At 50.1% G+C, this 16088-nt stretch overlaps 1 protein-coding gene across 3 annotated transcripts in view; it reads right to left on the minus strand.

Moving 5' to 3' along the window:
* OTULIN (OTU deubiquitinase with linear linkage specificity) overlaps window positions 1–14166 on the minus strand; it is a 28445-nt gene extending 14279 nt beyond the window's left edge. Inside the window, exons 1-3 of one of the 3 annotated variants that reach the window (XM_058680068.1) lie at window positions 13943–14166; window positions 6191–6267; window positions 2520–2614 (exon numbers count right to left, since the gene is read on the minus strand). In XM_058680068.1, coding sequence (XP_058536051.1) covers window positions 2520–2614; window positions 6191–6267; window positions 13943–14049 — 279 coding nt within the window. In that variant the 5' untranslated portion in view covers window positions 14050–14166. Of the gene's footprint in view, window positions 1–2519; window positions 2615–2711; window positions 2746–6190; window positions 6268–13942 lie in introns of those variants that run through there. The other 2 variants (XM_058680069.1, XM_058680070.1) reach the window with 2 other exon arrangements.
* Window positions 14167–16088: the final 1922 nt, after the last annotated feature.

Raw genomic sequence — 16088 nt, forward strand, 5'->3', positions numbered from 1 at the left:
GGACTTTAGCCGCTAGGCCACGCCGCCGGGCCCGATGCTCCACTTCTAACCGAGCTCCCTGCTTAGGGTCTGGAAAAAACAACAGAAGATGCCTCAAGTGTTTGGGCCTCTGTCACCAGGTGGGAGAGATGACTCCAGCCTGGCCCAGCCCTGGTCACTGTGACCATGTGGGGAGAGAACAAGCAGAAGGAAGGGCCCTCTCAGACACACACTTTTTTTAAAAAGTAGAAAGGATGTACTTCTTTCCAATAGAGGTTTAGGCGATGATTGTTTACACAGTAGTATAACCACTGCAACACGTAAGGATCCATCCAGCAGCCTCGTCCTGCCCGTGGATCCTAAAAACACAAGAAATGCTCATGGTGGCAATCCATCACTCACTCATGCTATTCCAGGGATGAATCAACCCATCTGACACTGAGTTCAAATTGATGCACACTTAAAGAGTATTCAAAACAAAAACAGAAAACCAGGTGAGTAAGGACCCCAGCAGAAGAGGACTGCTGCCGCCAGGTGTGCGCTACGCTCCTGCCAGATGCTGAGCCCTCCTCTACGCCATCACCAGAACTGGCCTCTTCATGGAACTAAAACTCACAAAGGAGTAATTTTCACCAAAAAGGAACGACTGGATAACTCTGACATATTCAACCATAGTCTTTAAAATACCAGTTACTAGAAGAGACTCTTTGAAGAGACTGAGGTCATTAAATTGTAAGTGACAACGAACTTCTGGGGAGGATGAGGTGATACAGTTTAACCAGCCAGCTTTCTGGTTCATTAGCTGGCCGCAGGGCCGCAAGTCCAAAGCTTGTGCGGCACATTAAGCAGACAGCCTCACCTACAAACGCAGCTCACCTCTGCAGGAACTGAGTGCCAGGTGACTGCGTACTCTATCAAAGGCGGCAAGCAGAGTCAACATGCCAGCCCTGTAAGGGACGGGGTTGACACTCGCTCTCACACAGCTGCATTTGAGTTAGGTCAGCCCAAGAGCACCTGGAGTGGGCCTAGGAAAGCAGTTGAGAATGGCCCAGAGCCTTAGGACCCTGCTCCCGCGTGGGTGACCGGGAGGAGGCTCCCGGCTTCAGATGAGCTCAGCAGCAGCTGTTGAGGCCATTTGGGGAGTGAACCAGTAGACACAAGATCTTCCTGTCTCTTCTCTCTGTAAATCTGACTTTCCAATACAAAAAATAAATCTTAAAACAAAGAGTATCTGGGCCCGGCGGCGTGGCCTAGCGGCTAAAGTCCTCGCCTTGAACGCACCGGGACCTCATATGGTCGCCGGTTCTAATCCCAGAAGCTCCACTTCCCATCCAACTCCCTGCTTGTGGCCTGGGAAAGCAGTCAAGGACGGCCCAAAGCTTTGGGACCCTGTACCCGCGTGGGAGACCCAGAAGAGGTTCCTGGTTCCCGGCATCGGATTGGCGCAGCACCGGCCCGTTGCAGCTCACCTGGGGAGTGAAACATCGGATGGAAGATCTTCCTCTCTGTCTCTCCTCCTCTCTGTATATCCAGCTTTCCAATAATAATAAAATCTTAAAAAAAAAAAAAAAACCAGAGTATCTGAAGTGCACAGAGATAAATATTTTCTACATTTAAAAAAAGTTGAAAGAAAAAAAAAAACAAGTATATGAGAATTTAAAATCCTAAATAAGAAAAACTCCAGCATTTTTTCCTGTCAAATGACAGGTTTGTCTAAAATACAAGAAAAAAGTGCTTTCAAATTTATAATGTTAATAATCCAAAGAGAAAGAAGAGTGAAAGATACAACCCAGATGTAACGAAACAATCAAAGTTTTAGATAGAAACCGCCATTTTTGTAGCTCAAAAACCAACAGTAGCAATTCCACATGGTACAGCCTACTAGCAGGACGAGCCCAGAGCATCTACTGCTGGACAGCAGACTGCAGCATCTGAGCCGAACACTCTACGGGCCCACACAGTCACACTGACACCACGTCACGGGAGGTCCCAACGTCTCCTGGCCTTGAAGATTGACTCAGGGTCACCCGCCCACACAATGGACTCGGAGGCCACAGCTCCTGGGTACAGACGAAGTGACGGAGCCAAGGTGAGACCTCTGGGCCCTGGGCACGCAGGAGGGTTCTAAGCCCCCGCACTGGAGAACATGCACCCAAACCTGGGGTGGCCAGGAGGGCAGAGGCAGGGAATTAACCAGCACCACCCCGAGGGTTCCACACCACAGGAAGGCTTTCTCCAATGACCACAGAAGGATGACTAATGGCTGGCCCAACGATGAACAGCACAGTTATTTATGGGTTTCAAAAAAAAAATACATTACCGAATAACTGATGCTGATTCTATATTAATACTGTGACTCTAAAGAAGTACCTTATCTTCAGGGACTGTTTCCTCATCTCTAAAATTAGGGCACCAGTATTGACACAGGCTGCTAACAGTTGTCTTAAGCAATGTCTAAAAATACAAAGTGGCATATTTCACAACTGACGACAGACCACTTGAAGGACCTCAAGTACTGTATGTACGCCTTTATGTTATACCTTTCTCATACACGTCGCTTTCTGTGTATGTCCCCGCCATTCTTTTTTGCAATAGTCCATGATATCCATTTCAGGAGCCACACTTAATCTGGGTTCTGTTAACAAAACAAAAACAAAATCATCAACAAAGCACAACCAGTTAACAGTACTGTTTTACTCACAGGTCACTCTTGACTCTTCACTCTGTCTCACCTTATTTCAAATGATCCAGATTGCACACGGCCTCCTGGAGCAGACAACCACATGGGCTCTCCCTGCATCCCACCCATGGACGCCAGCTAGGGAGCTCCACCTAAAGGGACAACCATCACTCCGGGTCTGGAGCGCACCAGGGGCTCTCCGCTGCGCTTGGCATTATATCTACATCCTTACTACCTGCAGGCCTGGGACTGTGCCTGCCCCTTCTGCCTCGCTGCCTCAGTGGCCACCACTGCCTGTACTGCCTGTACTGCCCTCAGCACACCCAGCAGGGCCGCCCCCTCCCTGCATGCAGGCCTCTGCTGCAGGGCTGCCTAGTGGCCCTGTATCCTAAACACACACACACACTCACTCACTCTTTCTCACTCTATCTCTCTCATTTCTTGTCTGTCCTCAGCACCTGGAGCTGCACCTACACATAAGAGCCTGTGAATATTTATCTAACCTTAATAAAGGCTGGCAACGCCTGGGGCTGGCACTGTGGCACACCAAGTAAAATCAGAGCCAGCAACGCCAGCATCCCAGTTACTTCACTTCCATCCAGCTCCCTGCTGGATGTCTGGGAAAGCAGCAGCAGAGGACCCAAGTGCTTGGGTCCTGCCACCCACATGGGGAGCCCAGAAACAACTCCAGCCTTCTGCAGCCATTTGGGGAGTGAACCAGTGGACTGAAGACCTCTATATCTCTCCCTCTCTCTATAACGCTGCCTTTTAAATAAACCTTAAAAACAAAAAAGATGCAAAAGTCTGAACTATGAGCAAATACCTCTCAATCTGCAGTTTTACATAATTACACAAAGAAATAAAACCTGTCACAACAAAAAATTACATTCAATGGTCAGAATTTATATCCTGTCCCAATTCCAAAATACTCCAAGTTATCAACAATAAACTAGAAACAGTTCTCCAATTTTTTGATCCATCTGGCTCCAACAATGCATCCCTAAGATTAAAAATGCAATTCAATACCAAATGAATGTTAGAACTTTTTAAAATAACTTTTAGATTTTCTTGTGTAAAGTGCAAGCTTGGGGTTTCACTTCGTGGTAGGTGTGCCTGCATGGACATGCCTGTTAGGGTGTATGTTTCAGGAACAAAATGAGGCAGGCCTTCAGGCCTATCCGGACTTCTCTAAATTACTGAAGACACAGATGTCAGCAATGATTTTAAGATATAAATACAGAAGTGCCTTATAATACATTTACTCCTGTGGAAGTTGCACATTAAACACAATTGTTCTACTCAACAAATATTTACTGAGTGTGCAGCTGGTGTCAGGCATTGAGTTGGGCTCTGGCACGTGGAGAAGGGACTGTGTCCTGAAGGAACTTCGAAACCCGAGAAGGAATGATGACAGGCACGCGGATCAGCGGCAAGCTGCTGCTCAAAGAGGAGGCCAGAAACACTTCCTTACGGGCTATAAAAATCCAATTTTTCTTTATGTAAACCACAGGAACTACTTTTTAAAAAAATCTCATGATCAATCTTTTTATTTAAAAAAATCAACCTTTTACATAAAAGGGAAAATACCACACCTCCAGATAAGACACAATTACCCTGGAAGATGAGGGCAGGAGGTGCGTGCAGCAGTGGCGCACAGCCAATCAGCACAGCAACTTCCTCTCAAGTCCCAGGACATTTCCTCATTGCTCTGCAGAGGGGTGTCCTTTCCACTCCGTGCCCCAAAGCCAGAAGACTCACAGATCAACACAGCCAACACACACTGGCCACATGTGGCCAGCAGGCAGTGTGAAGGGACTGTCTGGAGAGCACGCTTCAACTCAGGAAGGGCTCTCCGGGAGGAAAGTCCCCATTCCTCTCTTCCGGAGCCCTTACACACGCCAAACAAACCCTGACAAACCTATTGTGCCCACGACCACAGAAGTGGGCTGCGGAGCCTAGGGCCTCCGAGGGGCCGAGAGGCAGAGCCTGGGTCCCAGCCAGGTGCTGAAGCTGACATCTCTGCAGGGCAGTGAGGGCTGGGAAGACCCTTGCACAGCACATCAACCCCCCCCCCCCCGGAGTTCAAAGGGCTCCAACAGCTGCAACAGGCCCCAACCCCGGATCCGGCCAAGAGCTACAGTAGGCTCAGGACAAGGCACTGCCTGACCTCAAGCAGCCCAGAGCAGTCCCTGTCATTGCAAACTATCAAGATCAAAAAACAAGGAAAGCTGAAAGTCAGAAGGTACCCAGGAGCGGAAATGACCCAGACGTTGGCTCCTAACACAGGTGACAGAGACAAATCCGATCCTCGGAAGATGGGGAGAAAAGCCCCTAGGAAGCTGGCCTGTTGGGCACAGAGTGCACTGGCACAAAGAACCCAGACGCTTCTGTGAGAGGACAGATGGGAAAGGGGCCTTCAAGCCACAGGTTGTCAGAATAGTTCAAGTTCACCATGCATAGGCACTATGCAAATTAACACATTCCAATAAAAGGAAGCAGGTCAATAGGGCTGAGGACCCACACTGCGCTGATCCCTGGGCTTGGAGCAGAGTGAGAAAAAGTCCCTCGGCAGTAAAACAAAACAAAACAAAACAAGCCCAACAGCTGACTCCACACTTTCTCCTTACGAAAATGTCAAGTAGCCATGGCAGGAGTCCTGAGGTTTTCGAGCAGCCTGGAAAAACATGGCCCAAGCACAGAAGACCCAGACACCGGGAAGGGTGCAGCACCTCCTCCAGAGGAAGACTCAACAGGACCATCAAAAGCGCCACTGTGTTCCAGTTAATTCTGATGACAGCCATGGTAATACTTCTGTTGATTATGAAAGAAGCAGAATTCAAGTCTCAGAAAACAGCTGGAGAACATATGCAGCACTGATAATGACAGAAAATGACACCTATGGTATACCCCAACTGGAGGATCCCACTGGCCCGTGCAGGAGGCGTGCCAGGAAGGAAGGACACGGCTCCAGAGCAGCCGGCCAGCCCTGGCCTCATGGTCAACAGAGATATGGCCACAAGTCACACCTCAACAGCAGTGGGACCCGGCTGCAGGGAGAAGCCTGGACGTGACATCACGTCGACAAGGGTAGGGGCGAGGCCTCCTACGCTCATCCTTTCTTGGTGGTCCAGCAGGTTCACCTGGCCATCCACACACAATGACATCCAAACCAGCTGTTAGGCACCTTATCTGAAGTGAAAAATGCACTCCAAATCTGAACTCTTCCTTTAAGATTACAGGAGAACCAAGGAACGACGGAGGGCAACTTTTAAGAGATTAAACAGTCCTCATGGTGCAGAAATGTGAATGTGAAAAACGAAGGATTCCCACATCAAAATGTACAAACCTCAGGAAACCATCTTCACTAAGCACACCTAAGCAAAACAAATCATCAACGTGGATGAGAAATACATGTGAAAATATTCCCTAAGGAGTGTATGTTGGTATTTTATGAAAACAGATGTAACAATTTAACTGCATTTTCTACTATAAACAGTAAGAACTCTATAAACAAAACAGTTCCAAACATACCTGATGCCCCTTTTTCATGTATAAGCAATTCTCTCTCCTTTTCTATTTCATCTGCGGCACGGTACATGTCCTCCTCACTGAAATCACACCAAAGCAGACATTTTCAAACACTCATTACACTGACATTTTCTGTCACATCACAATATGCAACTGCCCACAAAACGTGTAAGACAGTTTAACCCTTTTCACCTCACATGACCACCACCTGATACAACATGGGTCGTGTATCTTGAGTTTCTCTCATGCACTCCCTTCCAGTTCGGAAAGTTCTGCTTTAAGGAGACAACATACATTCGTGGGCCTGCTACCGAGCTCCAGGTATCTAGAGTTAGCACACACCTTATCAGTGAAGCTTCCAAAATGATTATCAATGTTCAAGATCAGAGTGCAAACAAAAATACTGATATTGCAAAGTAAGCCAACTGCCAGCCTTTGTCATAAGTCAATCTGACAACCAAGGACAGAACATCCCCAAGCTAAAAACCTCAAGATCCATCCTGTTCCCTGAGCCCCAGTCTATCAGCCCACCACGTTCTGGCATGCATTTCCACTGTACCACATACCCTGTTTTTATTATTGACTTGCCACTTTTGGAAGTCTGACAGTTCCTGAAATAGTTCCCAGTTTTGTCAGTCAACTATTAAGAGCCTAATATGCACTAGAAATGAAAGGAAATCCCATTAAGAACTAGGCAAAGAGGAAGAACTGGAGTCCTGGTTTGAGGATGCCCCTTTTCCTCTCAAAATGACAATGAAAGAAAGCAATTGCTCAAGCTTGGCTACGCAAGTCCAAATGGAAAGCAGACAGAATTACGAACACGGCAGGGCAATTTCCAACACCACACCAGGCAAACCAGCAGAATCCCAGAGCGGCTCAGGCACGGGGAGCCCCAAGTCCTTCAGAGGGCCCAACACACGCTAAGATGCAAGCAAGCAGACCGGTTCCTCAAGGAGTAATCTGGCCCCCCACGCCCACACTAAGACTCAAGGCTCCAGCCACGAAGGACCAGCTCCTCCTGCAGGCGCCAGACTCAAAAAAATAGGAATGAAGTGGCTGAGATATTTCCACCCAATTCGCTTAGCACATGGTGTAGCCAAGTTGAAGAGGAAGGGCTCAGGGAAGTCAGTGGGGTGTCCAGCCTGCTCCCCCTGAATCCTTCAAAGGTTCCTAAAGCCAAGGGGACTCAGGTCAACTCTGGCCCCACCCCACTCTCCATTCTGGACTTGGTCACTCCCCTGCACACCTACTTTCTCTACTCAAACACCTGATCAGATCATTCTGTGCTTTGATTCAGGCACTGCCTTCTCTTGAGTGACTCTCGAGCTGTCTCCTGCCTCAACACATCCAACGCAAGCGCAGGGGAGCCGACGGCAGGCTGCTAGTGTCACAGTGGAGGTCCAGGAGCGAGGCTGTCATCAGGACCTCCCCACATTAACCCCAGCCCTTGGGAACTACAGACACAGTCATTACCAGGGGCATGATGTCTCTCGGCATATCAACTTAATAACCTATTTTAAAAGCACAGTAAGCACTCATCTCAAAGGACTACTGTTGGAAACAGACACATGTAATAATTAGCACTCAAAAACTATTAATCCTAATTCTGTGCAAAGTGGTGCCAAATGTTAATAATAAAATTTTCCCAGGGACCTTATTCCTTTCACCCCTTTCTAAATATACGGTAGTTGAAAAGGCTCACACAAAATGGCATTAGCAGGTAAGCTGGGGTCTGCGCTTGCCCAGCAGCTAAGCTGCTCCTGAGGAGGCTGCACGCTGGCTCTGCTCTGGTTAGAACGTCCTGGTAATGCACACCCTGGGCAGGCAGCAGGTGCAGCAAAGGACCATGTCACCACGGGAGAGCCAGTCACTTCCCAGGCCCAGCAGCTGTAGGCCATTGGATTGCTGAACCACAAAACAGGAGTTGTCTCTGCCTCTAAAATGTTTAAAAATTTGTAAAGCAAAATTTATTTTGGTGCAAAAATATTTTGAAGTGTATTCATGCAACAGGTCTTAAAGGTTCAGGAAAAGCATATTAGGAAAAACTTAACTTCACAATGCTCCTGCATTAAAGCCAATGGTCTCCTAACGCCGCCTCCAATAACTCTTTCAAGTGTATCTGTATGCTCAAACACCTGCAGGAGAGAAAGGCCGAGTGTACGTGCACTCAGACAGGAGATCGATTCTAACGTGGTGGAGATAGGGGTGGATGTCAGGGAAAAGGTACTTTCCAGGAAGATCTCAAGCACAAGGTGTGATGTCACCCGTGGAAACATGCCAGAATTAAAAGCAGACAAACTTGATTCGCTGTAATGATACGCCAAAGACTCAAAAAGTAACCAAATAGGTCCTCTTTGGGGATGCTTTCTACCTCATCAAAGAAAACATTCTAATCCACTGGAAGTCATTTAGTAAGTCACTTTCAAAATAGCCCCTTGGACAAGCCACTTCCCCAATCTTGGCTTCAATTTTCTCTTCTTCAGAGCAACACAGGCCAAGGACTCTGATCTGCACGGTTGGTCTATTAGGTTCTTCTTTCTAACAGCATACAAATACACTGGCTATTGACACCCGCACGTTGGGGCAGGTTGGGATTGATCAGGTCACCCTAGTCCTACACCCAGCAACCAGGATCTCACAGTAGACCTTGGAAACCTGCAGGCATCCTGGGGTGCAAATGCACTCATTGCTTTCTGGGTTTCCTTTTTCTCTCTCTCCTCTCCCTCCCTGATTTTTAAAAGGGGTTTCAAGCACGGGCAGTGGCTAGCCTTCATACCCATTTGGCTCCACTTGTGTACTTTTTGTGATCTATAACCAAAGGGTAATCGTGACACCAGGGCTGAGGAAACTGAAAAATGATCTGTAGAGGCACACGGATCACACAGGTCAACAGGATGGGAGCAAGACACAACAAACAGGAGAAAACAGAATGAAACAGCAACCGAACCCAGAAGCGGAAAGACTATCAGAAGTAAGCAGCGGTGATGGGGGTACACTAAAGCAGCCAAGCAGAAGCGGGGAAGCAGCCCAGAGTCAAACCAGCTGAATCACAACTCAACTGCACCAAAGCCCTGCTCAAGAACGACGTGCTAACTTCCATGGCCACACAGCTCACAGATACGACCCCAAACCCGCACCACTCAGACCAGGTAAGCTGCACACTGACGCAAGCTCCATCAGCCAGAGAGGAAGAACACTAACAGGTGAGTGACAGTCACCACTCACTAGGAAAGGACTTCATGGAGAATGGAACTTCAAACACAGTTTGGTGCAAAAAAATCTTTGTAATCTATAATGAATAGTTTTTCCACAATCCACATTTTTTATGTCTTATGAAAAAAAATTCACAAAAACACTTTTTGGCACCAAAATAAACTCATACTTTCTAAATTTCATTTTTCCAAGAATTTTTTAAAGTGCCCTCCTATTACTATAATCAAGTAGAGAAGAAAAGGAAAAAAGCACTTCGCTCAATAAACTTTGGCTTTCAATTTTACTACTTAGTTGAGAATATTAATAAACTATCCTTAAAACTGGCTATATGAAATAGGAACAAATTCTCTGAACTTTTGTTATGGGAAGACACTGAAGCCGCTAAGGAAAAGGGACGTAACAGGATAATGCCACCACTGTGTGACAGTGCAGACCCGGTCCCTTGGCGGTGCTGGACGGGGGCGGAGGGGACTGCAGACGGGCGGGGTGGGGGGGGCTGTGCAAGAGCACCTGCAGGCTCTGAGCATGCCACAGCGAGAAATCTAAAACACAGCTAAACAGTGCTAAAGAGAAGTGGAGTCTTGAATAACTTCATTTCCTCTTAATTATACTGTTTAGTTAAACTTTAACACCCAAATGCTAATCAGTTCCTAGTTAGGAAAGCCTTAGTTTGGCCCCAGGACACTTTTTCAGTGTGTAGTTTCAAGTTCCCATTCCATAGTGTTTATCTGGTTTCACTTAAGCAAGATATGCAACCGAGTATTCTCCATATTAAGCCAATACACCCAATGGAGCAAACTATGACCCTGCATACTAAGTCATAACCAACACTTACTGTGTTCAAAGACCTGCACACCATCTTCAAAAATTTATTTTTACAATGTCCTATATCAAAATAAGATTGTACTATTCCTCATAGCACGTTATGTTGAAAACCAAGTTTAGTGCAGTGTAAGACTTTTTGGTCAGGCTAATTTCTGATTGTTCATTCAGGGAAACCTGAGGGGTCAGGGTTAACTCTCATCTAGCAAGTTACCAAGATGTCACTGAATCATTCCGCACCCAGTTCTCCAACTGAACATTCAGCCCTCGGCCCTGGACCTCCAATCACGCCTACCTGGCCATCCTAGGAGATCAAGGGTTCAGGTAGTGCTAGGGACACCACAACACAGCAAGGGCAGAGACCCCTCACCTCAGCAATCCCCAATGCTCGGCAGCCACAGAGGGGGGTGAACACATGAAATGCAGGAAAGTACCAGCACCCCAGCCAGCAGTCCACTCGCCTTTGCCCAGTGACTCCCTGCCAGAGACAGTGGGGGAATACGCAGTCACCCTCAAACATGAAGGCCTGATTCTCACCACACCCCAACTCTGGACCCCGAGGCCAGCGCTTATCAAGGTCAGGATCAAGGCAGGAGATGCTTCCGTTTCCCCCATGGACACACCTCACCCCCTACCCACGTCCAGAAGCTTCTGAAGGAGGCACAGGGCAGAAAACAGGCAATACGGAAGTAGGCCTAGCAAAACCCACAAGTAGTAGTTTAGTACATTTTTGCTGTTTCTGGCCCACTGAAGAATGCAGAGCTCTTACCAGAACCCTGCCAAAAAACAAACACATATACGGTGTGCTTTCAATTTCAGAGTGGTTTCCAGACAGTCCCTCCCTATACACACAGCCAGCCCTGAGACCCCGGGCACAATCTGTGCATCTTTAGGCAAAGCCACCAAGGCCAAAGGGCCGCCTCTCCTTTCCACTCCCTGCGCATTCCTGGCCTGGCCACGACCACTTCCCAGGACCACCTCAGTCCCCCAAGAGGACAAGGTGCAGACAACAGCCCAGCAATCGGGGCAGGATACGCAGGAATCAGAACAACAGGAAAGCTCCAGAAGGGTAACCAATCTGTTCTGATGGCAGATGTGTCCGGACTGGGGCCAAGCTGTCTTCGGGCTTATCCTTCAAGTCTGCCTGGCTGTCAAATGGGCTGACTGAAGGGGCAGGGGAGGGGAGACCACAGCGAGGTTGGCAAGTGGCTTCTCCACGTGACTTGTTGCCCCATGTCTCTCCCTGGTGAAATGGCAAAGGAATCAGAGCAACTAATTCTGTCACATTAGACACCTGTGTGTTTCGGAGTCACATCCCAAACCGCTAATTCAGCTGCAAAAGTTATGATTTGTGTTCATAAGTACTGCCCACTGGGGAAGAAAAAGACCCTAGGATATCACAAAACATTCACAGCCTTTTTGTTTCATGCTTCTAGGTGCAAACACTACTCAATTAAAACTGGGTAGAAAGACCTTGGTTCCAGTGACCTATCCGCTCCTCCCCCGCGCCAAAAAAAATCATCTAAAGGGAGCATATTCTCACGCTGTAGGAACTGACACGCATACACCATATTACTGCACTGCAAACTATGCAATACCTGTATGATACATGCAATATTGTTTCTCTACTCATGAGAAAACATCACAAAGAAAAACAGCCCCGGAACTCCTACTTTCTGCTGATTCAGAAAGAAGGAAGTGGGCTAGAATGCCCCAGTTGAAGACCCGATGTGCAATGCTGACATCTGGGCATTATTCTCCCCTTCCACTGCCCACCTGAAGACACTCAGTAGACAGGTAGGGAGCACGCAGGGAAGACGCCCTCAAGCTTGCTCTCAGCAGCCCCGCGCCCTGGCCCAAGCCCTGGATCCAGCACTCCCTTCCCTCCCGACGTCAGCAGGTGACTCAGGGCGGTCCAAATAGGATCTAAATAACACACTGGACAGCACAAACTGGCTGGAATTTGGCATCATTCCTTTTTCTCACTGAATTTTTTCACTCCCCATTCCCTGAGAGGAGGAGCGATAGAGAGGAAGTGGAGCTGCCGGGACCAGAACCAGCGGCCATATGGGATCAAGGCGAGGACCTTAGCCACTAGGCCACGCCGCCGAGCCCCCAGAACTGTATTTAAGGCAATATATTTTCATATTGAAACTTACCACGGAAAAGTACTCAAAAATTTTATTAGGACAACTATTAGTAAAAATTTATCAAAATAAGCGAAATTATATTGGATAATCGTTCCAAATCGCCTTAAGAATGCTATATACTTTAGACATAGGATTTATTTCAACTCTCCTATTGTGGGGTTTTACCAATGTAACTACTAAGAAATATTGCTCTCATAGACAGAAATGGGGTTTGTTACATGACAAACTCTCTGAACTTCTGCATTCCATGCCCTAACTAGCGGGAGAAGCCTCTCATTAATGTTACTTTTAGGTTATCCGCTAATAAGTCTCAGTTCTCCAAAGTGCTGAAAGCAAAAATAAACCACCTCAGCTGCAGAGGACTGAAGATCCTTCTCACAGCTGACCCCACTCCCTTCTTTAGAGCCGGGCATCGCCTGCGCCAGGCTCTCCTCAGGCGCTAGCCCGGAACCACCTGCTCCGCTGTAGGTGGGGGGCCACCGCCATGCAGGGCATCTCCCCAGGGACGGACGGGCGGACGGACGGACACACACAGCATTGGCCCCTAACTCGACTGCGCCCTTAGCAGCGTGCTTCTGGCTGGAGGGTTCCTCTCACTGGGGCACAGCAGGTGGGGGTGGTCCCCGCCAGGGAAGGCAAAGGAAGCCAAGCAGCAGCCCCACTTCACCTTCTCCGGAGCCAAGAGGCGAGTGGACAGCACTCACACCTGGGCTGCTTCCGGGCGTTCAAACGAATAACAAGATCAATCAGGTGCCACTACTCAAAAACCAGGCTGCTTCATGCAAAAGCCAGATGCTTTCTGGTACAGAAGACCGGCAACTCTACGCTGGAGCTCAGGGGACGCTGACCGTTAAGAGAGAAACACACCACCTCTTCAGGTCTCCCTGGGCTTCACCCGGCCAGCGCCACTCCTTAGGTGACCTGCCCTGGCTCTGCGTGGCAGGAACGTGAAACATCCCACACCAAAATCCACCCAAATCTCCGGGGGCGGGACGGACGCAGAGGCTGTCACCCCTTCAGCGAGTAACGCCAAAGCCGGCCACAGAGCAGCATGCAAACGCGTTATCCAAACGCCAGAGCTACGCAAGACTCCTTTATAGGAAAGCCAAGGGGGCGGGCGGTAAGTTTTAGGGTGCATTTAAACACGTTTTACGGTTCAACTTCCCAGTCCATTAAGCTCCGCTGTCAAACGGGTTGTGAACTGAGTTCTAGAATCCCACAGGCACTGGGGCGCGCCCGTTCCTCCTCGGCGATTCACCTGCGCTCCCCTTTACCGCACAAGGCCGGGCCGGGACCGGGGCTCGGGGTCCCTGGCCGCCGCTCCGCCGTCCCCGGCACCGGGCTGGAGAAGGGGAAGGAGCCAAGCGGGAAAGGGGAGGCGACGCGCCCCCGGTTAGTCCGCCAGGCTCCGCCGGGGTCTGGAGACACACCGACGTCCAGCAGTGAGGTGGGCACTCCGCACGGGGCGCACAGTCTCCTCCCACGGTCCCTCCTCGGCGAGCCGGAGACCGAGCCGAAGCCCAGCCCCGCACGGGGCCCGCGCCCGCCGCTCCCGGTCCCGCACACTCACTGCTCGGCCGGGCACCGCGCCGCCGCCTTCCCGCCCTCCCGCGCCGCGCTCTCGGCGCAGCTAGCGCCCGGCCACGCGCCGGGCTGCGGCATGCCGTCCCGACTCATGCGGCCTGCCGAGCCGAGCCCAGGCCCCCGGAGCCCCGGCGCTCGCAGTGGCCGTCGCCGCCCGGCTGCCCCGACGGCCTCGGAGGGCCCGCAGGACGCTTCCGCACGCGTCACGGCGCCCCGCCCCGCGGCCTTTGAACCGTCCCGAGGGGGGGGGGAGGCCCGCGGCGCGGCGCGTGCGCGGAGGAGAGCCGAGCGGCCCGGGTCGGGAAAAAGGTCCCGCGGGGCGACGACTGCGCATGCTCCATCGCTGTGCTGCGCGGACCGCGGTGGATGGAAGCAACGGGCGGCACCTGGAGGTGGAGGGCCGGCCTCCGGTGTGAAGGGCGCAGACGCCGGGGCCTTCCCCAGGTGAAAGTTCTGACCCGCCCGCCCCGAGCCAGCTGCCTTTTGCCGCCCCTGTGGCGTGAGGCTCGGCGCCTCAAGGCCGCCCCAGCCCGAGCGCGGGACCAGAGTTTGCACGAACGCAGTAGCAGCCTGCATCGTGGACGCAGAAGCAGGAGCGGTGTTGAAACCACATCGTGAAAACCAGGTTGAACTGACCCAGGGAGCAAGTGCCTCATTCTCACTTTTCACAAGATATTTACGTATTTGCAAGACATAGAGATACACCTTCCATCTATACGTTCACTCTCGAAATGCCCCTTAATAGCTCGACCTGGGCCATGCCGAATCCAGGAGCCAGAAACCCCAGGCTGGTCTCCCACCTGAGTGGCAAAGACCCAAGGACTTTTTTTTTTCTTTTTAAAGATTTATTTTATTTTCATTACAAAGTCAGATATACTGAGAGGAGGAGAGACAGAGAGGAAGTGGAGCTGCCGGGATTAGAACCAGCGGCCACATGGGATCAAGGCTAGGACCTTAGCCACCAGGCCATGCTGCCGAGCAAAGACCCAAGGACTTGAACCATCTTCAGCTTATCTGCCAGGCGCGTTGGCAGGTAGCTGGACGGGACGTGGGACAGTAGCGATTCAAATCAGTATGGGACGACAGCAAAGACAAGTAGGGGCTTAACCGCTGGCCCCAAAGACACCATCTTGAAACAGAGAAGGCAAGACAGGGAGAGCAGATTGTGAGGGAGTAGAACGGAAAAGCTGACTCAAGAATGTTTGTGGGGCCCTGGTGTGATGGCTCAATCCTTGGCTAAATCCCTGCCTTGCATCCGCCAGGATCCCATATGGACACCAGTTTGTATCCCAACTGCTCCACTTCCCATCCAGCTCCCTGCTTGTGGCCTGGGAAACCAGCAGAGGACGGTCCAAAGCCATCCTACACCTGTGTGGGAGACCTGGAAAAAGCTCCTGGCTCCTGGTTTTGGACTTGCTCAGCTCCAGCCATAGCAGCCACTTGGGGAGTGAACCAGTGGATGGAAGATCTTTGTCTCTTCTCTCTATAGTTTTCCTTTCCAATAAAAATAATTTTTTTTAATCTGCTTGCTAAAAAATCCAGAGCCTGTGAAATAGTTTCATATCAGTGAGATTCTGGTGAGTTGAACAGTGCTCCCCCCAAGTTCATATTCATCTGGAACTGCCCTCCCCCATTACCTTATTTGGAAACAGGGCCTTTGCAAATATTAGGATGGCGCCAGTGACGTGGCACAGTGCATTAAGTTGTGATTTGCCAGGCCAGCATTCCCTGCCAAGCGCTAGTTCAAGTCCTGGCTGCTCTACTTCTCAGCCAGCTCCTTGCTAATGTGTCTAAGAAGGCAGCAGATGGCCCTGCCACCCACACGGGAGGCCAGGAGGAGTTCCTGGCTTCCGGCTTCAGCCTTGGCCTTTGCAGGCATCCGGGCACTGAACTAACACACATCTCTTTGGAGCTCTGCCTTCCAAATATGTAATATCTTTTAGTTTGCTGACTGGTGTCCATATAGGAACACACTGATTAAGGACAGAAAGGGGACAGGCTTGGTGTGAGCACCAGAGGAGACTGGCTGGTGTAGCTGAAACGCGGGGAACGCCGGAAGCCACAGAGAACCCAGGATCAGCAAGGACTGCTCCAGTCATCAGAAAACCAGCTCGGCCAGCACTCGGAGCCGT

This window comes from Ochotona princeps, chromosome 23, assembly GCF_030435755.1.
Source record: "Ochotona princeps isolate mOchPri1 chromosome 23, mOchPri1.hap1, whole genome shotgun sequence".
NCBI classification, from domain to species: Eukaryota; Metazoa; Chordata; class Mammalia; order Lagomorpha; family Ochotonidae; genus Ochotona; species Ochotona princeps.